We start from the raw sequence: 23,309 nt of genomic DNA, 5'->3' as shown, positions 1-23,309 counted from the left end.
ATGGAGACGCGGGATGAACACGGACCCGCTATAAAGGAGGTCATTTGCAGTCGTGAGATACTATAATTCGCGATAGCCCACAATCTGTTGTGCCACAAGCCCACAATCTGTTCCCAAGTTAATAAAAGTTATCGCTCTTTACAAACTTTTGTTTTGTTTTTTAAAGGGCGCTGTCCTGTGTTTTTCACTCGTGTTCTGTGGCTCGCGTTTCACGCTTATCCTGAAGAAGGAAAGAGGATTGTTGCCAGTAGTACTGAGGATTTTGGATACTTCAGTTAGGTCCCCCTGTTCCAAGATTTAAAGGTTCAGTTCATCCAGCCTGTTAATGCACAGGACATGCCGAGCATCGCCAGCTTTGTTTTTTTGTATTGAAATGACAGTGTTGCGGCGACCACAGTCTGAACACAGTATTGTCACTGAGGCCTTGCTCCTGCAGTGCACAACATTAACACAACTTCTCTGGGTTTAAATGCTCGTAACTATGTCCTATATCTTAACATCTCGTCTTTTTATGGTGTCTCCTGTCGTGCTCCTCTGTGGAAAAAGCCGTCTGAAATATCCATTGGAAGCCAAGTTATAATATGTCTGAATTTACTCTGACGCGTCCTCCTTTTGGTCCTTAAATCGCCATCGCTGAGGAAGCTGCAAATATTTTAGAAGGTATACGGAAGCGCATACTGTTCATAACGGAACCATCATTGCTTTGATCTCTCAATCCCACACATGCTTATAATGATTCATATATTTAATATTTGCTAAAATTAGCAAGATGTCATTATGACTAAACCCCAGTCGGAAGTAAATCCGTGCAAATTCTGCAACACCGGACCTTGACGGGACCATTATACCAAAAGTGCCAGCCAAGCTCACGGTAGCTTCTAGATGCGCTCAGCGCACAACGTAACAGGTCTGCGGCCGGCAGAGGAATCCTACTCCGTTGGGCCCCTGAGCAAGGCCCTTAACCCCAGCTGTTCCAGGGGCGCTGTATGAATGGCTGACCCTGCGCTCTGACCCCCAGCTTCTCTCCCTGTCTGTGTGTCTCATGGAGAGCAAGCTGGGGTATGTGAAAAAGACAAATTCCTAATGCAAGAAAATTGTATAGGGCCAATAAAGTGATCTTAGAGCTACTGTCTGTGATGATGGCAATCAAGAACTGCTGTGTGAGATTAACTTGTTTTATCCCTCCCCAGCCTCTGTCAATAACTCCCATTAAAAGCAGAGTCCCATTTAAGCTGTGACCTGTTCTGGAGCTCTCTCGCTGTGATTTCTGCAAAAACAATGTTAGAGTTTGGCTGACACTTTGTTCCTAAGCTACTATACTTGTACCCTTCTGCACTAGAAGGTATTTTAAAGGAACACTCCGGGTGAAGCACCTCGCTGAAGGGCACAACAGCTGTGTCTCCACCTAGGTTTGGAACCCGCAAGTCCAGGATACAAGCCCAGACCCTAATCGCTACTGGCCAATATATCAGTCTGTTTCCATTCACTAAGTGATTCTACTTTCCTCATCGATAATCTCCCCCTCCTACCCTTCTGGCGCCCCGAGAGCTGTATGGTTTGATGGTTGTCCCTAAAAAGAAACAGCTCTTTCAGCACAGCAGGTTGCCACTGGCTCGGCACTGTGACAGACCTCAGCTCCCTGCTGTGACACACGTGGAACCAGAACCTGCTGTGCTCAAGTCAGCCGACTCCAGGCCAAAAACTCACCAGCAGCTGAGCAAGGCTTCCATTGCAATGTTACTTTCCTTCCTCTGCGTTCGCTGCAACCAACATTGAAATGCAGGAAAGAGAAGGAGCCCACGGCCTTTCCTTTTCCCAACCTGCCAGTCGAGATAAGCTATATGTACTGTATTTCCTTCTCTGGATGCGATGGTGCAGTATCTCAGCTGCTGTGAGATCAGTGCAGTCAGACTGCAGAAACTCGCGTACCTTCAGCAGAGCGATGTCATTGTCGAAGCCCTGATCAGGGAGAAACTCGGGGTGGGAGTAGCAGGCCTGGATCTCAAAGACCACGCCCCGAGGGGTGGGCCCCCAGCAGGATCTTACTTCTGCGCTCCTCCCTGGGGAATACAGCACACAGTGTCAGAAATCCACATCATCGCTGTTTCCTGCGCGCACTCACAGAGTACAGTATGTGACACCTGTCAAAGGGTAATGACGTCAGTATTGGTCCACCACACCTCTGAGCAGTGTGTGGACGCTTGCATGTGTGTGCATGTCAGCGAGTGTGAGTGTGTGAACATGTGTGTGCATGTGTGAACATGTGTGTGTGTCTGTGCATGTGTGTACATGTCACTGAGTGTGTGAACATGTGTGTGTGTGCTCGTGTTTGTGCATATGTGTGCGTGTCAGCGAGTGTGAGTGTGTGAACATGTGTGTGCATGTGTGAACATGTGTGTGTGCTCGTGTTTGTGCATATGTGTGCATGTCAGTGAGTGTGTGAACATGTGTGTGTGTGTGTCTGTGCACGTGGGAGTGTGCGTGCGCGTCTGCATGAATACTTGTGCGTGTTTGTATACATGTGTGTGCAAGCCTGCGAGCGTGTGTGTGTTGGCATGAGTGCTTGAGTGTGCATGTGTGTGCGTGTGTGTGAGTGTAAGGTGGAGCTGTCTGTGTTGGACCTCCAGAACAAGTCTGGCTCACACTCGTGACAACATCAGTCTGGAGATTTTCACTCCCAGACAGTCTGACGGCAGAAGTAAGAAAAGTGATAAAAAAGGGAAGCAGACAGGCCAGAGACTGAGAGCACAGAGCAACTGCCTGGCTGGTATTCTGTTTGTCCTGCTTCTTATTGCTGTGTGTACCCTAACCTGTTGCTAGGCTTGGTCTGATTCTCGTGCAGGTCGCTGGGGTTTTTTTTACATGAAGGGCACTATAAGATGATGATGATGATGATGAAGAATACTGTTACTGATTCCAGTGCTTCTTCATACTGAAGAAGGCTCCACGGCTGAAACGTTGTGTTTTCTTTCTTCTTTTTTTTCAGCATGGAATAAACCTGTTACTTGTTCCTATACAGTATATACACTGGTGAAAGGCCCTGCCTAGACACTGCTGTCGTCTGCTTGGTTCTGTTTCCAGGCACTCTTTATGCTGCTTTGAGTTTTTCCTTGCAGGCTGGCTGCCTTGGGTGCTGGGAGCACATGGCTGTTTCCGTGAGCGAGCTCCCCCTGCACTTACTGCTCGGTGAAGCAGTGCACGGCCGACATCACCCATTGCTTAGCAACCAGGAATCCCCCGCAGTAGTGCTGCCCATTCTTCTGTATGGAGGCCATAGGGCCTGGAGTGAGGAGCTGCGTCGTTTCCTCTGATGATCTGCAGGGAATCCGCTGAAGAAATAACATCATTAATACACAGCAGTGCGGCCGGAAACACTCAGATAATAAATCGGCGATATGACTAATTCAGCACCGGATGGAAATGGGTTTGTCTCAAATTCTAACAGTGCTGCCTAAGTTAGTTTCTTGAGTGGTATATATTTATGAGTGGTGTTGTCCCAACCTGTTTTCCTGACCTTTTCATTCTGGATTCCCGATGGTTAACATCAAGTGAAGACAGACAGTGACAAAATGGGACCAAATTATGCTTCACGCAAAAGGAAGTTAAACAAGTTTTTTTCTCTCTTAATTGCTAATGATATATTTTAACCACAGAGCCTGTCCCGGCAAGCAAGGCGCAAGGCAGGGTACAACACACGCAGACACAGACACACAGTCACACCCGGAACCATTTTTTTTAGGAGGCCATTAACCCACCAGCGTGTCTTTGGAGAGTGGGAGAAAACTGGAGCAACTGGACAAAAAAAACATGAGAACATGCAAACTCCACACAGACAGAACCCCAGATTCAGAACTTAACCCACAGCCCCAGCACTGCGAGGCAGCAATGTCACCACCTGTAAATGTGTGTGCTGCCTTTTTTCATTTGAAATTGCTGCTATTTAGCTCAGGCAAGAGAAATGCATCAAAGTAATCACTCAAAAAAATGACAGGATAGTCACTCCCAGCAGAGCTGTGTTCAGTAGACGAATGTTGTCTGTCCTTCTATCTGTCTCTCTGTCCCTTTCTGTGGAACTGAAGCTGAGAGCTTTATAGCTGGGTGAGAGTGGTGAGGGGTGGAAGAGGAAGAGACACTAACTGCATATGTGTCTGTTTAAAATTAGAGTACTTCCTATTGCAACACTGTTAATATCCCTACTGTCAGGTATCAGTGTGTTTCTCCCGTGTTTCTCTTAATAAAAGATGCACACTCTTCTAGAAAATGTCTGATGTATGTTTGGATAATATGGTGACTCAGAGGATCACAATAACTGAACCTTCAGTTTTAAATAGTGTCCCACTCTATTCTACACTGTATGAGTGTCTGTGTCATGGTGTTGAACTCTACGTCATTATTCAATGATACATGAGTGTCTGTATATACAGTACGTGTTAAAAAGTCTGGAAACATCACATGCACAGAGGCAGGAGAACATGTTTTACACACAGATTTGCAGATCTGATACAAGATCGAAGACAAGATCGAAGACAAGATAATCCTCAAAGCTGTTTATTGAACTTTGAAAAATACTGAATACTGAATGATGCAATGTTGCACTTTATAAGCTAACATAAATGTTATTGTGTTACCATTAAAGCTCTGGAATTCTCTCCCTAGAGAGTCACCTTTCCTTAGCACTTTCAAATCAAGACTCAAATCCTTCTTCTTTAGAATGTTTTATTTATTTGGTTCTGTGTCTGTCCCTTCACATTCCTATTACTGTGTAATTCTGCTGTCTTCTATAATTGTGTTTTTTCTTGCTGTAAAATCCTTTGAGAATACACCTTTAAAGGTGCAACATAAAATAAGAGTTATTGTCATTATATTAAATTACAAATCTACTGCCCGCTCTATTTTGTATCAAGGAAGTACTGCCTTTTCAAAGTCGGGAGCCTTTGGAGTCAAACAGCTCCTTTCGGCACAGTTCCTGGGCTATTTGTATCTTATTATTTTATTTCATCATGTTCTACACTTAAGGGGGAAAAAACTAATTTATGTAGCAATCTGAGTGAGGTTATCTCGCGCAACGGGTCTGGCAGAGACGTGATCGAAACCTGCTGTTTCGGGTTTTGCAAGCGGTTGATCTACATGATCATTGGGGACGTCACCTGGTACGCTCTTGTTCTGCACAGGAAATTGTTTTAGTAAACCTTTTCAAGCCATTTAAGGCGCTGGGATAGCAGGTTCTCAAAAACTACTAAAAGTTGCCCCCAACCCCCCCAAAAAGACAAAGAAATAAACATTTGATGTTAGATACAACGAATAAACACAATTAACTAGTCATAATTGTTATGATCATTTTACGTTGAATATATATATATATTACCTTTGTTAATTACAACAGAAAAGGTTATTAACATTGTACATGATTTTTTCTAATTCAATACAACGTATATTTAAACCTCGTCATTAAAAACTACATATTCTTGTGAATCGCAATCCGTCCTGGAGGCAAGGTGTACTGGGAAATCGAGTTTTCTAGAGTTTCAGTGGATTCCCGGATATGACGTAGGAGTTCCCGGACGGGGGAAAAAAAAGATTGTGTTCTCACGATAACTGCTAACTATGGAGAGTGGCGAGACAGGTAAAGAAAAGAATTTTTATTTATTTAGTTTTGTAACGCTTGTTTCCCCAAAGAAACGCCATGCAGGATTTAACGGTCTTCACGTTGAGCCGACATGCGAAAAATAGCGAGTCTTTTTTCGGATTTGCCAGGAGTTTGAGCGGGCCTCGGGCCTCAATAGTCACCTTTAACCAGAGTAAGATGGACGGGACATTAACGTAAAACGTGGTATTGAAAGCGATCAGATAATCCTCAAATAATCGCCTGATGCACGAATCTCCTGTGAGTTCGTGGCTGTAATTAAGATAATTATTTTGTGTTTATTCTATGCAAAAACGGAGGAATTCAGAAATTCACGAATCAAAGCGTTCAGGCGACGCTACACGCCCACCCGGCGCCGAGGAACCCCGGAGTCATCATTACTGACGGACGCTTTTGCTTACATAAGTAGCTAAGCGGAGTCAACAATTTTTTATTTTATTTTAGTTGTTTGTGCCGCGTTTCTGTCATAATTTCGGCTTGCTGTTCTTCCTGTTTTCTTTTTCTGCTGGCTTCAGCTTCTTTCTTATCTTCTGTTGCGGTCGCCTACACCTGCCACACTAAGCCTCGGTTATTCTGATATCTTCCTAATACATCTGATCGTGACGACGGGGTGAGGCTGAACAAACTTTCAGGCCTTCTGAGAAATGATCCTTAGCCTAAGGGACGCAGTTACTAAGGAAAAAAAGAGCCTCACGGGTCGGTTTGTTAGACCTCGATGTCCTGGCTGGAGGATCTTGTGCTTGAAGCTAAGTGAATAGAAGATATCATTCAGATGTTTCGCGAAAGAAGCCTGCACCCGACCCCCACCACTCTCTGTGTAAATAAGTGCCTGCTGTTATCAGTTCCAAAGCGCCCCCCTCCTAGTTCCCACTTGTCTTCCTCTCTGCGTTCTTATGTTATTAATGGAGCACAGCTAATGAACCAGAACCAGATTGCAAAGCTCATGTGTGCATTCTGTGTAAATTCACCTGGTGGCAAAATTCCTGGAACCCCCACTCTTGCACAATGTGTCGGGCCTTTGCAGGTAGCAAGAGCAGCTCAATTAAGACTCGGATACATATTCCACAAGAACATGTGAGATATTTGCAGCCCAATCCCTATCCATATTTTTGTTCCTGAATCACCTTTAGTTGAGGTTTTATAAGTAGTTATAACAAATGCAGTGCTGCCCTTAACTGCAGATCTCTCAGTTTTTAACAGGACTGAGATCTGGGGATGGGAGTGTGTCTGATGGGTGTCCTCAAAACCAGCTACCCATTGTTGCCCACTGGTCGTTTCTGATATTTCGGCCAGTGAGCGGGCATTGTGAAAGTGTTTTAAAAGGCATGAAGTCGGACGGCCCTGTGTGTTTTATGTGTATGTGTGCTGCCCACCCAACAGGGCGATCGGGCTGGAAGGTCAAGCCAGTGGCGAAGAACAAGGCCACCATGAACATCCTGCGGCAGGAAGAGCTGATCGCGCAGAAGAAACGGGAAATCGAGGCCAAGATGGCCAATCAGACCAAGAGCAGAGCGCCGGCCCCCAGCCAGCCTGCCACCCCCAGGTCTGCTCCGCTGTCCGCTGTCCGCTACCGGCTTCACTCGCCTTCTACAAACTTCAGCCCCGACTTAAACAAAACGAAATCGAGATGGTGCTTGATGGGTGTGTTTCCCTTTGCCAGTGGCTCGTTGCTTCTAGAGGCCCGCGGCGAAGTCCTGGCTTTGTCATTTGTCTCCAGCTGATGGGTTAAAGCTTTGATTTAACCTGTAGGCTGTCGCACTCTGTCCCCTCTGTCTCGGGAGAGGGTGTCTAAAAGGACATCAGGCTGGTTTATGTCCTCCTGCTTTGTTCTAGGATTAAGAAAGGTTGAAGGACAAATGGAACTGTGAGTTCGCACAAATCAACGTCTGAGCGACAGGCAATCACGAAATAAGACTTTGAATTGCACAAGTATTTCCTTAGACATGGGTTCTCACTAGTTGTGTTTTTGGTATCAAATGTGATGTATCAAATGTGTGTACATGTGAAGTTAACTCCTTAGGATATTATGCATGCAAACTTCCAGTTCTGCAGAACGTGAGAGTATGCACAGTAAGTTGATGCTGTGTTCCAATGCAATGTTTTGATGCTATTTTTTTCCCACAGCTCGCCAGATGAGCAGAGGCCTACTTCTAACAAGTTTGCCAACGACGGCAGCTTCCTCCAGCAGTTTCTGAAGATGCAGAAGGAGAAGTCGGCCTCAAACTCAGGTACGTGGCCGCCTTGAGGTTAGGTCCACTCCCAAGATTCACCTGCCTGCAAACACCCTGTTGGGTACACGCGATCATCAAAGACTAGATTTACAATAACGGTGCAGTTCGTTTTTTTTAATTGAAAACTGGTAAACTTAGATGCAGAAGGTCTCGCTCTCTCTCGGTCAGTCAGCAACTTATGGTTCCTCTTAACATATTGATCGGAGGATATTGTTCAACCACTTGAGCATGGCTGGGCAAGGTGTTCCAGACCCCCGCAACCCTTTGTGTAAAGACATTTACAGCTTTGATGCAGCCTGCACTGCAGGACTATTGTGTTTTTCCGCGTCAATATGTTTCAACTTGGTTCCTGTTTTTTATTCTTTTACTCTATGGCTTTTAAAGGGGAACTGCTGTCCTTATTTTTCAGACCTATTATTAAATCTCTGTTACAGAATAAATTCATTTATTCATATCAAATTAGATTAAGCACAAAATCACAAAGTACTGTGAGTCGCCATCTTGTTGCAAACCCCTGGTCTCCCCACGGGCGCGGGTGAGATCGAGAGTTCCCACAAAGTGCGAGGCAATGTGGCCCTTCCTGCTCACTAGTCCCTGTAATGACTGATGTACTGCAATGTAGGAGTGAATAAGTACAGGTTGTGCAGCAGACATTTCACCGCAGAAATATTCCAACGTGATCTGCATGCAGAGTTAACAAGCACATAGTCTTTGTCAAGCAAAACCATCTAAGTCGAGAGCAATATTTCTATTGGATGAAAAGAGATGGATTCACAGGCCGGCTTGTTTACAGTGTCATAGGACAGCTTCACATCACCTGAAGATTTCTTGCCTTGTTCTGAATCACAGGACCTGGTGCTGCGCAACACCTGGAAAGTTCATCTGTTTTGTGATGCAAATCGGAGGTTGAGCAAGTTACCGTGTATTTTTTAGTTTCATTGTGGTTGGAAATGCACTCATCAAAAGGCTGATTCTTTCTAACCCTGCGATATAAAAACAGTTCTGCGGTTGCCCTTTAAATGCTTGTATCGTCTCTTCTCTCCCTGTCCCCTCCTGAGGACTGAAGAGGTTCAGTTCCTGTAACCAGACTGCATGGGCTGCTCCTCTTCAGACCGAGAATTAACCTTTGAACGTGCTCTCCCTTGAACTCAAGCCAGAGCAAGAGTCCTTTCTGCAGCACGCAGAGAAAAAAAACAGAAGCGCGGTGCTCTACCAGAGGTCTTGCTGAAGCTCTGCGTGGTTTTCAAACACCCGTATAAGGAGAACAGCCGAGTCCATGTGCTGAGCTCCCCTTTTGTGTTTTCTAGGATCGGCTGTGGGTCCCCACGCAGGAGCCGGCAGTGACCCCTCGAACAGCAGGCTGGCCCCCGCTCCGGGAGGCTCTGCGGGCGGGGCGCCGGCCCCGAAGAAGAGTATCCTGATAGGCAAGCGGCCCGGCCTCGGCTTCAGCAGCATGCTCAACCAGTACAAGAACTACTCCCAGGCCAAGCAGGCCCCCCGCGTCCCCCGCCCCAGCGTCTTTGTCTCGCCGGAAGAGGAGGAGGACGAGGATGAGACTGACGATCTGCACTACCTAGAGGTCAAAGGTAATCACCATGACCGTGGTCTTACATAGTCCTTACCTCAGTATCGCTTACAGTAGAGACACTTGACACAAACCTGCATGCACTCGCACCAGACCCAGTTAACCTGCCAGCGTGTCTTTGTGCTGTGGGAGGAAACCCGTGTGAACATGGGGAGAACATGCAGACTCCACGCAGATAGCATCCCAGCTCCGGGGCTGAAACCACAGCCCCATTGCTGCGAGCCAGAAATGCTAAGCCCTTTATAATCTATCAGTGCGTGTTAATACATGGCTGACTTGAGCGAACACAGGGGTTTTTACAGAACGAAAGCCGGGGAGGTTCAGCCACCCATGTCTCGCTCTTGTTTCATCATTGCAGCTCTCTGCACGGAGCTCAGCTTCTCTAAAAGTCCTGGCACTCTGCCTCTGTGCAGCACCACTACGCATGAGGCAGCTAACAGAAACCACATTGCGCAGGGCTGTGATTGTTCCGCACAAAAATAAGCACCGCTGTGAGACACAACTGTGCCAGGCTGGTTGCTGAAAGGGATGTTACACGTTTTAAAAAAGGTGCTGAAGCTCTTTGCCACATGCACGATTCTAGGAAAAAAGTTAGATTGCATTTGCTGTCTGTTCCAACAGCCCTGGAGATCTAGTTACTTTAAAACTTAGCCGTAGAAACCTTTTAAAAACTGAGTCTGTACCCACGTGGAATTTACGCTGTACAATGACAAAGCCCTGGACAAAACTGTTTGGGACTGCCATTTTAAACGTGGCAGGCCCGCAGTTTTTTTTAATTTTCACGCTCTCCGTTTCTAGCCTCAAATAACAGGCCGTAACAGTTCAAGTTATTTTTGCAGTTTATCTAGCTAGAAGATCTGACACTAAACTTTCTCGCCCGAGAAGGAGATACGAGGCAGAAAAGTGGGTGGAGGTTCAGAGTAGGGTCAGTCTTCGGGCGAGCCAGGCTTTCTCTGGTGGGTTGAAAAAGCGTTGAAGATGGCTGTTGACTCTCTTTCCTCCCCCCCCCTCCTTCCTCCTCCTCCTCCTCCTCCTCGCCCATCCTCTCTGTGAACCCCAGACTCCCCCACCACCTCCCGGCTGGCTGGTGGTGCAGTTGTGTGTATGAGTTGAGCCTCAGTACTGATAGCCTGCTTAAAGTTTCCCCTCCAGAGGACCCCGAGACCCGCACTATCCTGGAGAAGATGGCGGTCTTCGTGGCGGAAGGGGGGCCGGAGCTGGAGAGGAAGGCCAAGGAGGACTACAGGGACAACCCCCTTTTCTTGTGAGTCCCTCTGCCCTTCTCCCAGCGGCTTCGCAGCTCAGTTATCGCCTCGGGCGTGCTTTTATTGTAGAGACCAGCAGTGACGGAAATGAAGCTTTTTCGGTTCACTTCTTTTTGTCCACTCCTCTCTATCTGTGCAGTGGGGACGACTGAAGAATATCATAAAGCATATAAACTGTTTATAACGTCCCAAATTGTCCCCACAAAAGGTTTCTTTGTTTAAGTTTGAGAGCGAGAGATGTCTTTCTGATGTGCACATCAGCATAGAAAGGAGGCAGATCTTAACCCAGTCCTCGCTCTCTGTAAAACTGCTGAGTTCGAGGTGTCGCAAGATAGAAGCCCCCAACCAAACTGGTGAGGTTGCAAGTGTTTCTTATGCCGGCTGTCAAGCAAATTTTTTGCTCCTTTTGCAACATCCCCGACTTGAGAAACTGCTGTTCAGATAAGTCTCTGGGTTTCCGTTTTTACTTCAGTAGTTGTGAGATCTGGGATTAAAAGAATTGTAATACTCCATAAGATGCTGTAATGGTACACCCTGTTTCAGAGGCAGGTTGCCTGGGTAGGTAGATAGAGATAGATAGATACTTTATTGATCCCGTGAGGGAAATTGCAGTGCAACAGCAGCTTAACACAGACAACACAGCCACAGTGTAACGAATGATACAATAATAATAATACAATACAATCAGTACTTCTAGGTACTGAAGACTAGGTACTAGGTACTTCTCACAGTAAAACAATAGACTTTAGATTGAGGTCCGGAGGTTCTTTTGCTTTGGCGACCCTTAGGGAGCCCAGTTTGGAATTCAGGCAAGGCACTGGGGTTATAGTCCTGATCAAGGCCTTAAAATCCTGAATATCTAAGTAGTCGGGATCTTGGTTTAAAGCCTCTGCAGAAGGATGGCACCACCTACAGGACAGGACAGACTGAGACTCCACACTGGGACATTGATTTGGAATACTGGCCAAGAGGGAAAGAGCACCACTTGCTGGTGTGGCAACAACAACTTACACCTGCTTGTCCTTAGAGGTCTCTCATCCCAGTTACTGACTAGGAGCAGCTTCGCCCAGCAGGGAGGTTCTGCAGCTTTAAAGAAGTTACTTTGTCTAAAAAATGATAACTCTTAGCCTATGTCTAGTGCTTTTCAATGAGAAAGATTCCAAAGCACTTTATTTATAGGAAAGAACATCGAGAGCATCCCACCTGACCAATGTGCATCCAGCAATTCTTTGGTTTTCATACGATGAGCGGTGGAGCAGGTGGTCATATTTACCGTCTGTTTGTCTGCAGGTTCTTGTATGACAAGAACAGTCGGGACTATCTGTACTACAGACGGAAAGTGGCAGAGCTCAGAAAGGATAAAACCAAAGAAGAGATCTCCCCCAGCTCAGATGGTAAGAGCGTGGTTATGTTTTTTGTTGGGGAAACACCCCCTTCTGAAACTTCCTGTGTCCTTCCTCTTATGGTCCTGACAGCAACAGGCTGATGAGCAGCACTGGGAGGAATTTGATGTCAGTGGCGACATGTTGTATAGTGTTAAAAGTTCCATTAGGGAGCTGCGTCAGCATGCGCAGGCTGCAAAGGAACAAGTAAAGGTTTTTTCCTGCTGAAAAGAGAAGAAAAGAAACACAACGTTTCAGCCGTGGAGCCTTCTTTGGGTGTCAAAGAAGTGGCAGCAGAAGAATGCTCCACAGCCGAAACGTTGTTTCTTTTCTTCTCTTTTCAGTACAGTATAAACCTTTACTTGTTTTATTGTAAACAGTTGCATTGCTGGGTATTGTGCCATTAAATGGCTGTGAGGGTTTTGAGAAGGATACAAATGGCACACAGTTTCCAGATTCCTGGACCCTGGATACTGGTTGTATATTGTCAAGTTAAACAGGAGAAGTCTCTACGTCAAAGAACACAGAACACTGAGAGGATATGGTTCAGCTATATACGATCCTTCAAGGTGGAGACAGGATCACGGCAGTGGACTGTTTATTGCTCAGTACAGAAATGGACACACACACACACACACACACACACACACACACACACAGAGTAGGGACTTAAAAGGGAGTTCATTTAAGATGGAAAAAAAAAGAAAACCCTCTTTTACACAAAGAGTGGTGGGTTTCTGTAACTGGCTTCCCACCTGGATGGTTGAGACCCAAACTCTGGGCATCAAGAAACGGACGGCCCCCCTTCTAATTGGCATCTTGAGTATCTAAACCGCGTATCTGGTGAAACCCAGAATATTGTTGGAGTCCCCGAAGGCCAGAGGCCAGAGCCTGACTGCGCAGTTTTTAAACTTGCGGTCATATCGCTGCCCCCATCCATCATCATGAGGGGCTGCAACTCCACGGGAGTTTTTTTTTTAAAACGCTTCCTCTTTCCACCCCTCCTCTCCCCCCTTCTTATCCCCTGGTCGCTATAGAATCTAAGTGGCTGTTGAGTTGTTGTGTGAGTTGAACCCCAGTACTCATAGCCTGCTTAAAGTTTCCCCCCCAGTGGACGAGGAGGTGCACAGGGTGGCGGAGAAGCTGGCACGCTTCGTCGCGGATGGCGGGCCGGAGGTGGAAACAATCGCCGCTCGGCACAACCGCGGGAACCCAGCCTTCAGGTGAGCAGCGCGGCTTTGACCAGGGATCTGGTGATGTGGGGGTGTGCGGGACCCTTACGCGAAGGGGGGTGGGAGCGTGGAGCAATCCCTCCGGCCGCACTGTCGAAGCCGATACACTGGCTTCTTTCAAGAAACGGCTGAATAGGATCCTTGGATTGATTACCCAGTATCAAACAGGCTAAATTGTGCTGAATGGCCTCCTGTTGTCTCTAACACCCATTATGTTCTTCTTACGTGAACATGTGTGTCAGTGGAAATGCTTCTCAGTGCTGGTCTCTGCAACAGAAGAGCTGTTTGCCGCTTCTCTTCAGATGGTGTCCAGATGAGATTGTGAAATTAGCACCGCTGAGGGCTTTATGGTTTCTTCTTTCTTTTTAGGGTAACACGAGAGATGCACCAACCACATTTCTCAGAAAATAACTTCACTGCGCGTTTATTAATATGTTGTTTGAATAAAAGCCCATTTCCTCCTGTAACTGATCCCATAACCACTGCCCAGGATCAGATTGGCCCGCAGCCCCGGTGCGAAAGCTCTTGAGGGTGCGATGGCGGTGTTGTCCTCTCCCCGCAGGTTCTTGTTCGAGCCTGACAGCGCAGCTCACCGCTTCTACAGGGAGCGGGTGGAGGAGTTTAGGCGGGCGGGGAAGCAGCAGAGCCCCGCCCCCAGCCCCCCGGAGACGCAGGCGAGGCTGAAACGCCCGGCCCCGCCCCCCGACGCCCCGCCCCCCCGGGCCGTCTCCCCGACGACCGCGCCGGCGCCTGCCGCCAGCAAAAAGAAAAGGAAGAGCCGCTGGGGGTCGGAGGAAGACCGGGTCGACGTGCCGCTGCCCCCCATCATCATCCCCGCGGAGGCGGAGCCCGAGCCGCAGACCCCCACACTCTCCGGTACCTGCTGTCGCCTCCTTCCTGTCTCCCAGTTCCCTCCAGTGGCTGAACAACACTAGATGACCAGTACAGCAACAGGACCACTTGCAGGCGGACAGGAAAGGCTTGATTTTATTTAGAATAATACTCTCTTACGTTTACAGTATATAGCGCCTTTCTGGACACTCCACTCAGGGTGCTGGACAGGTAATGGGGATCCCCTCCACCCCCAGTGTGCCAGTCCGCTCCCTACACACCAGCTCTCAGCTGGGAGGAGAGCAGAGTGATGAAGCCACAGGGAGTCAGGACCTCAGTTGTATGTTTCATCTGAAGGACGATGGCTTTTTTACAATATAGGGGCCAAACAGCTGTACTGGAATTAGGACCAGCATCCCACTAAAATCTCTTCCAGCAGCAAACCTTTCCATCAAGACCCCAGAAACGCGCGGAAATTTTAACTGCAGCCAGAAAGTTAGGAAATCTAACGGATATTTCTTCCCTCGCCTTTTCCACTGAGAGAGGTGGAACTGTTATCGCTTGTGCGCTACATTTCCGAGAAACCTTTACTCGTTGCTCACAGCGTTTTCCTTCCTGCCATTGTGTTGTAGAAGAGGCAGTGCAGCGTATTGCGAAATGCCGTGCAGTAGTTCGAAACAGCATATTAAGACCAGTGATTTCCGAAAGCTGCAGAATGTTCAGGGTAGACCTTTTAAATTAGAACAGATATTCTGTCCTACTGTGACATTCCTGAATAGAAGCGAGCTTTTTAGAGGTTTAAGGAGTCAGCCTAACTAGCAAGAGTTTTGCATCCCTAGTCATGACAGATGTTAAGTAATTATTAACCCTGTGGTCTGGAGAGAGCTGAGATGATGATGATGATGATGATAATAATAATCATAATAATTGCTTACACTTATATAGCGCTTTTCTGGACACTCCACTCAAAGCGCTTTACAGGTAATGGGGATCCCCTCCACCACCACCAGTGTGCAGCCCCACCTGGATGATGCGACGGCAGCCATAGTGCGCCAGAACGCTCCCCACACATCAGCTATTAGTGGGCAGGAGAGCACAGTAATGAAGTCAATTCATAGAGGGGGATTATTAGGAGGCCATGATTGGTAAGGGCCAATGGGAAATTTGGCCAGGACACCGGGGTAACACCCCTACTCTTTATGAGAAACACCCTGGGATTTTTAATGACCACAGAGGGTCAGGACTTCGGTTTTACGTCTCATCCGAAGGACGGGACGTAGATACAGGTCGAGACTCATATTGCACTCTGGTTTCAGTTGTATCAGGGTTTTGGGAAGCAGATATTTGCTGACTGGTGGTCAGTGTGTGTCCTGAGCTTCCAGTGTAGGCTTCCAGTGGCCATGACTCCTGCCAGGAATGCAAACCTTCGTACAGGCGTGTCGCTCTTGCCCATGTCTCGCCCCAGCGTTCCCGCGGTGCACGGCGCGCTAAGCTGTGGATGAGTGTTGCCTCTGACTCCGCTCTGTCTGTGTGGTGCCGTTGCAGCCCAGGAGCTGAGAGGCCTGGGGTACAAGAAGGGGAAGCCCGTGGGCTTGGTGGGAGTGACCGAGCTGTCCGAGGACCAGAAGAGGCAGCTGAAAGAGCAGCAGGAGGTGAGAGGTCACGTCCGCACTGCAGAGTCCTGGCTGGCTTCTTGACATACTGCAACCCTGATTTTGACTCCATATCTCAGAAAGCCTCTCCGCCCGGCAGAGAGGATGTTTGTTCGGAAGTGTCAGGATAGATAGATTATTGTGCACCGCTGTGGAAATTTGTCTTTGGCACAAAACATACAAGCAGAACATCAGAGTCGCATAAAATCACATGGAATCACCAGAACAGTATGTAATGCATAAATAGTTGGATAAATAAATAGGTAGATGGGGGGGGGGGGGGACTACATTTACACACCTTCATTGAGTAGTTTTATTGCAGAGGGGACAAAGGACTTCTTAGAAATGTTTTTCTTTGAATTTGGTCCCATCTCCCAGTATTATGAATTGAGAATGGAGAGTATGGGTAGAGTCAGCTGTGATGTTCCTTGCAATGCTGAGAACTGCATTATGAATTTGCTGTTATCATTCCGAATTTTGGGGGGGCTGCAGGGGAGCTCGGCTGCAGTAACTGTGAGATTGCAGGCTGAAAATGGTGGAGCACGGGTTCCTGGTTTGAGCCTGAGTGGTGCTTTATTTTAGATGCTGCCTTTGAAAGTGGCTTCTCAAAGCCACTGCATTGCAGTAAGAAAAAAAATGCACACGATGAGAGAAGACAGCAGAATTACACAGTTACACTAAGGGTTTGGAATTCACTAGGAAAGCAAAGGGGCAGATACAGAACCAGTTGAATCAAGCTTGATTTGAAAGCGCTCAGGGAAGGTGACCCTCTGATAACTTTAGTAATAGAATTGGAAGAAATAGAGCTTTGGGGTGCAGCAGGAGACGAGCCCTTCACCAGCAGAGTGTCTGGAACAGACAGGAGACTAGAATTGGACAAGCGAAGGTTGCGGGTAGGATGATGATGGCGCTGGCAGGCTGTGATTGGGCCCCTCCCAAGCGGTGCCCAACTGGCACAGCACCGGCGGGGTGGGGTGGAGACTGGCCAGCAAGGGTCTCCTGAGGCCGCGGCCTTCCGGGTGGTCACCAGGCCTCCCCTGCCACCGGCGAGCCCTTGGGAAACCCGGGGCAGCCCAGCGGGTGGGGGGAGGTGGGGGATGATGACATGCTCCCGCCTCTTCCAGATGCAGGAGATGTACGACATGATCATGAAGCACAAGCGGGCGATGCAGGAGATGCAGCTGATGTGGGAGAAGGCCCTGCAGGAGCACCAGCACGAGTACGACAGCGACGAGGAGATCGATACCAAGCAGGGCACCTGGGAGCACCGGCTGCGGCAGATGGAAATGGAGAAGACCCGCGGTGAGCCGGGCCGGGTGTCCTCTGGGCCGAGACTGTGTCTCCCGGTGCCCTTTGCTTTCCAACACCGTCGTCAAAGCTAATTAGGCCGTTTTACCGACGTTGCACGTGTCTGGGCGCTGGTTTCGTTTCTTCTTTCGAAATGGAATAGGAGCGAGAGAAAGCTCACGAGGGCCCTTTTGGTGGTTCGTGGATCCCGGCTTGTCATCCAGCTGGTTCTTGGATGGCTTCGGCGACATGGCGGGGCAGATCGGTCCACACTCCCGCAACCCTCTGTGTATAGTGTTCTCGGTTTTAAATGCAGTCTCCACTTGGTTCGTGTTTCACAGTTGGTTCTGAAAGGGTCCGCTTTGAGGGTCTTGGATCCTTGAATTGAGGTCTCTTCGTAGTCTTCCCCGTTCAAGACCGAAGAGGCTGAGTTCCTTCAGCCCGTGTGCGCAGGACACTCCTTGAAAGAGAAGGAATTACACGGCAGCTGGGACACGGCGACGCCGTTGCACCACTGCAGCCTGGCGGGGGGGGTTGAAGCGGAGTTCGGTCTTGGCCGCGTGTGGGTGGCTGATCTGGGCTCGTCTCTCCGCAGAGTGGGCAGAGCAGCTGACCGAGATGGGCAAAGGGAAGCACTTCATCGGGGACTTCCTGCCGCCCGAAGAGCTGGAGAAGTTCATGGAGACCTTCAAGGCCCTGAAGGTGAGAGGCCAGGGGAGGCCTGGAGGCCGACTGTCGCGGGTCCTGACCGAGCGATGACCAGCCGCGGTCCCCCGCTTGGCTTATTTTTATTCCAGTCTGGGTAATATTCCGGTTTTGTTCATTTTCTCCGATACAGGAAGGCCGCAACCCGGACTACTCGGAGTACAAGGAGTTCAAGCTGACGGTGGAGAACATCGGGTTCCAGATGCTGATGAAGATGGGCTGGAAAGAGGGAGAGGGCCTGGGCTCGGACGGACAGGGCATCAAGAATCCGGTGAACAGGTGGGCATGCCCGCTCGCCCGTGGCAGCTGCCCCTGCTGGGAAAAGACTATTCAGGATGTTGTAGCTATAAACAGCGCTGCAGAGTGTCCTTATTGTTTATGGGACAGCAGACAGAGCAGTGCTCCTTGGATGTGTAGCTATCGTTGAGGTCATCTCATGCCATTAACAATTTTATGTGACATTGAAAACAATTGTCTTGGTTACTGGGTTGGTGGTTGTAAAATATGTCCTTATGTGTTATATCTGGTATAAAAAAATCATGCATAGTACATGGCAGATTATAAACATTAGTCCATAGTACCACCTGGTGGCTACCCATGGGATTTACTGCTGTGCCTCATCCTTAATTTGCTGTATTGCTTGTCCAATCTCTTCATGTTCTGGGAGTATGTATCTTAGAATTGTTGCTGCCTGTGGCTGCATTTAAACAATTGGAACAAATATTCTGTCCTACTATGACATTCTTGAATAGAAATGAGCCTTTTAGAGGTTTAAGGAGTCAGCCTAACTAGCAAGAGTTTTGCATCCCTAGTCATGACAGGTGTTAAGTAATTATGAACCCTGTGGTCTGGAGAGAGCTGAGATGATAATAATAATAATAATTGCTTACACTTATATAGCGCTTTTCTGGACACTCCACTCAAAGCGCTTTACAGGTAATGGGGACTCCCCTCCACCACCACAAGTGTGTAGCCCCACCTGGTTGATGCGATGGCAGCCATAGTGCGCCAGTCCGCTCCCCACACACCAGCTCTCAGTGGAGAGGAGAGCAGAGTGATGAAGTCAATTCATAGAGGGGGATTATTAGGAGGCCATGATTGGTAATGGCTAATGGGAAATTTGGCCAGGACGCCGGGGTTACACCCCTACTCTTTTCGAGAAATGCCCTGGGATTTTTAATGACCACAGAGAGTCAGGACCTCGGTTTTACGTCTCATCCGAAGGACGGGACGTAGATACAGGTCAAGACTCATATTGCACTCTGGTTTCAGTTGTATCAGGGTTTTGGGAAGCAGATATTTGCTGACTGGTGGTCAGTGTGTGTCCTGAGCTTCCGGTGGTCATGACTCCTGCCAGGAGTACATGGCTTTCTGACAATGGGTGGGTGCAACATGGTCTGACCAGGAGTTAAAGCAATAGTGCATAATACTGTAGGGGGACTTCATACAGGATGTCCTTGACAAAACTGGAACGATTCTGAACGTTGGTTAGATGTTGTGTGGGTGCTGGGGGAGCTGGCAGCCCCGTCACGTGTGGGTGCTGAAGGGGGTTGAATTGCTGGGGCTGACGCTGCCGCCCTCCTGTGCGCCAGGGGCACCACCGCGGTGGACGGCGCGGGGTTCGGCGTGGACCGGCCCGCGGAGCTGAGCAAGCACGACGACGAGTACGACGCCTTCCGGAAGAGGATGATGCTGGCCTACCGCTTCAGACCCAACCCGCTGGTAAAGATCTTTATGCTCCAGGGCTGTTCTTTACACTAAGGGTGGTGGAGGTCTGTAACGAGCAGCCCGACGTCTGTTGTTGAAGCTGAATACCCTGCTCCCCTTAAGAAAAGGCCGAAGGCGATCATCTGATCAGTGAGCCACTCATCTCCTTAGTAAACCGGCAAATGGTTTCACCTTGTTTGTGATTTTACTTCTTTTCTGCAGTTCTAGAACAGTATTGTCCTGCCTCAGCGGGCACCGGTGATCTGTCTCACAAGCAAACGCGGGACACGGTGTTAAAACACACTCGGGCAGACTTTAACAGTGGGCGTCTAATAAGTTTATAATTTCATTCATTGTTTCATTATTGGTTCCATTTCCTTTAAATACTTCCCTCACCCTTCACTCAGGGCTCTGTCATTGGCTGAGCTGCTGTGGTTTACTCTCACTTTATTTCGCCAGTGATGATCTCTCTCTTTTTTTTTTGTGCCTGCTTTGTTTTTTCAGCGATTTCCTCCCTTCCTACCCACCCCTGCTTTCCTGCCCCGAGTGCTGGGTTTTATATGGTGTGCCTCTGTCTGATTTTTTCATGCCACCTGTTAGCTGAGATGCTCTCCACCTCAGCGCCGCCCGAGACCGGCCCGAGATCTCTCTGCTGTTGTCCAGCTCACCGCCTCCTTACAAGTATACAGCCCTGGTGTCGGGCTACATCTGGGCTTCAGTTTGTGCAGGAAGCCTTGTCTGTACGGTGGCTCTGTTGGCTCTGTGTGGCAGAGTTAGAAGTGGACGAGTATTGTGACTGTAGTGATGACACCACTGTCCGCGTTCAGGCTCCAGTAACGCTAAATGCAGAAACAGAGAAGAAGCGATGCAGGAAACAGGAGGGGTGAAATACTGAGTCGGTAAACAGACAAGCTGGGGGTGGCAGACAGAATTTACAAAAAGGAAAATGCAGTCTTAGTTTCCAGACAAAACAAGCTACCCTTCGGTCTCTGCTGGATATTGTCTTGATGGGTGAAGGAGAGAAGTTAATGGGTTTTCTTTTTTTTTTCTCTCAGAACAATCCAAGGAGACCGTACTACTGAAGAAGGCACAGCCAATACAATACTAAATGAATAAAAGAAATCTGATCCCATCATTCTTTGCCATGTGCAGTAAAGTCCAGTCCACTCAAGACCGCTGGAAGCCTGGTATCCTGGGAAGTGCAATGCGGTCCCGGGACCGAATATTTCGGGCTGTCTTTGTTGTGGAAACAGATACTCGATTTGTGGTCATCCTGTGTGATGAAGGGACACGATCTCTCTGCCACTAACACAGAAACAGGAACGGTTGAGCTGTTTCGGGTACTACAAAGAGCTGTGGTTTTTAATTACTGAGCGTATGGAGAAGATGATTGTTTTTTTTTTCCCCCAGAACTGTTCATTGGCGACGGCTGCTGCTACTACATTCTGGATGTATTTTATACTGCAGACTTTGCTTTTGCTTCGGGTGTTTTGTACTGTGACATTCTGGATGTTAAGTGTGTGCACACATCGGCACGACTGCTTCTCAAAAAGGCAGTTATGTAACAAACAAATCACTTTTGATCTGTCAAGTGTGGGATTTGGCTTGTCTGTATTGTGTGTAAATTGTTTGCAGTATTCAGATATTCCTTCCTGTCGAGAAGCCAAAACAGTCGCATTGAATGTGAAACGTAGGGAGTTGCATACAACGCCAGTCTTTATCCTGATGTTAATGGTTCATTCCTGCTGTCCCAAATACAGAACGCTTGCCTCTTGCCCCCCAGGCTGTTAGTTTTTATTGCACTGTAGATATAAAAGCGTCAATGCATGTCATTGCGTCAACAATAAATTTTTCCAAGTGTCTCTTAATATTCCTTCTGAGGTCTGGCTTCCCTGTTGTATGACAAACATGCAGTCGCTTCTCTTGCAGGGCAGCACAAAGGGGAATTATTCGGGCTCTCCTGTTTCTGATTTTATTATACAGGACCCCCCACCCTTGTTGTCACTGGGAAAGTCTAAGCCTAAAGCTGGATTTTTCAGGAAAAATTCAAAACCTTAGGGTTGTTTTGACTGTGATTCGTTTTGCTGGCTTTTACTTATTTTGCCTGCTGAGCAGTGCAACAGAGGGGCTGTGCCTGCTGTGCAGCTTGCATCCAAATGTCTAACGCAGCCTCCGTATCACCCTGAAGCTCACAGCTGGCAGCCCCACTGGAACTCAGCAGGTCTGAGCCTGCCCAGTACCTGGATGGGAGACTCCTGGGAAAGCTAAGGTTGCTGTTGGAAGAGGTGTTAGTGGGGCCAGCAGGGGCCGCTCTCACCCTGTGGTCTGTGTGGGTCCTAATGCCCCAGTATAGTGACGGGGACAAGGTGCCGTTCTTCGGATGAGATGTAAACCCGAGGTCCTGACCCTCTGTGGTCATTAAAAATCCCAGGGTAGAGGGATTCCTCAAAGAGTAGGGAAATCCTCAAAGAGTAGAGGTGTTACCCCAGTGTCCTGGCCAAATTTCCCCCTGGCCTTTACCCATCATGGCCTCCTAATAATCCCCATCTCTGAACTGGCTTCATCACTCTGCTCTCCTCCCCACTGAGAGCTGGTGTGTGGGGAGCGGACTGGTGCATCATCCAGGTGGGGGTACACACTGGTGGGGGTGGAGGGGATCCCCATTACCTGTACAGCTCTTTGAGTGGAGTGTCCGTAAAAGCGCTATAGAAGTCTGAGCAATTAATTATTGTTTAAGGTGCACAGGTCTGTCAAGGCCTCTTGTCTTGTAGATGATGACCAGCGCTGGGCAAAATCCTGCAAGGAAAACGTTTCAGTGGACTGAAACAGTAGAGAGAGAGAGGGCCCCGCTGCCTCATCAAGTAAATCCCAATGACAGCAGTGATTTTTTTACTATTTTTACTGGACCCATGGACTGTGCCCTGGTAGGTGCCAAGGGAGGGAACTATTCGGATTAGATACACAGAGCTCCCAGTCGTAGCAGTGCATCAGACACAAGTGAGAGGCACTCACTTTCTGACATGCTCTCATCCCAACACACTGACCTATCCCCCTCCCCACCCCCCCTGCGCGTGTTCGGACAGTCTGGGGGGGGGGGGTTGTTATCGGCTTCCTTCGGCCTCGCCTGGACCCGAGCAGGTCAAGTGTCTTGAAGCCTGACCGGGGCCGTGCAGACCCGGGCAGCTCCCTTCAGCTCGAAGAGGGGAAGCACAGATCTGTAACGAGATTCTCGGTCTGCCATTCCTGAAGGTTTACACTTGTTAAATATAGCCCAGATCTCCCAGCTAAGCAAAACCCGCTCCCGCGGTATAGCATTCATAGACATTGCATAATGCGGGGAGCTTGTTAACAGACCGTTTATTGCTTGGTCTTCCTTCACTGGAGACCAAGCTTAACAGCTGAAGGGTTAACGCGACTTAAATGTCAGCGGCCTTTAAAAAGCTCCATAGGTTGAAGAGAGCCCCGTCCCTAACCCCCCCCTCCCGCACCCGCGCTGACAAAGCAGTTCAGTGTCTTTTTGGATGACATGGCACTGTTTGTTGTCTTTCTGACGCGCTGACCTTCCCGGAGCTGGTGAAGAAATCGCGTGAAGGGCAGGGAGTCGCTGGCGGAGCGAGCAAACGCGGGCCGCGGCTGAAAATGAAAAATGAAAATAAATTTAAAAAAATCAGTAACAGAGCCACACCGGTATTATATGTGTATAGAACTGTTTAGTTCGCAAAAAAAGAGAAAATTGTCATGTTGTGGAAGTTTGTGTGTTTTCTTTTATTTGTATGAGAGAGAGGTTA

At 48.4% G+C, this 23,309-nt stretch overlaps 1 protein-coding gene across 2 annotated transcripts; it reads left to right on the top strand.

Moving 5' to 3' along the window:
* Positions 1-5,515: 5,515 nt before the first annotated feature.
* sugp1 (SURP and G patch domain containing 1) lies at positions 5,516-21,389 on the top strand. Of its 2 annotated transcripts, XM_088621845.1 has the most exons (14): positions 5,516-5,623; positions 7,025-7,187; positions 7,769-7,872; positions 9,183-9,461; positions 10,601-10,724; positions 12,016-12,119; positions 13,207-13,330; positions 13,902-14,215; positions 15,716-15,822; positions 16,947-17,124; positions 17,705-17,811; positions 17,948-18,093; positions 19,407-19,536; positions 20,577-21,389. In XM_088621845.1, exons 1-14 carry the CDS (start codon positions 5,605-5,607, stop codon positions 20,601-20,603), a joined length of 1,926 nt encoding a protein of 641 aa, XP_088477971.1. In that variant the 5' UTR covers positions 5,516-5,604; the 3' UTR covers positions 20,604-21,389. The 2 variants fall into 2 exon arrangements, with proteins under 2 accessions (XP_088477971.1, XP_088477970.1); XM_088621844.1 differs by lacking the exon at positions 5,516-5,623 and having other exon boundaries at positions 6,955-7,187.
* The last annotated feature ends 1,920 nt before the right edge of the window (positions 21,390-23,309 follow it).

The sequence above is a fragment of the Lepisosteus platostomus genome, chromosome 27, assembly GCF_059453375.1.
Source record: "Lepisosteus platostomus isolate fLepPlt1 chromosome 27, fLepPlt1.hap1, whole genome shotgun sequence".
NCBI lineage: Eukaryota > Metazoa > Chordata > Actinopteri > Semionotiformes > Lepisosteidae > Lepisosteus > Lepisosteus platostomus.
The sequence above is the reverse complement of the archived record's forward strand: the minus strand, read 5'-3'. Positions and strand labels throughout refer to the sequence as shown.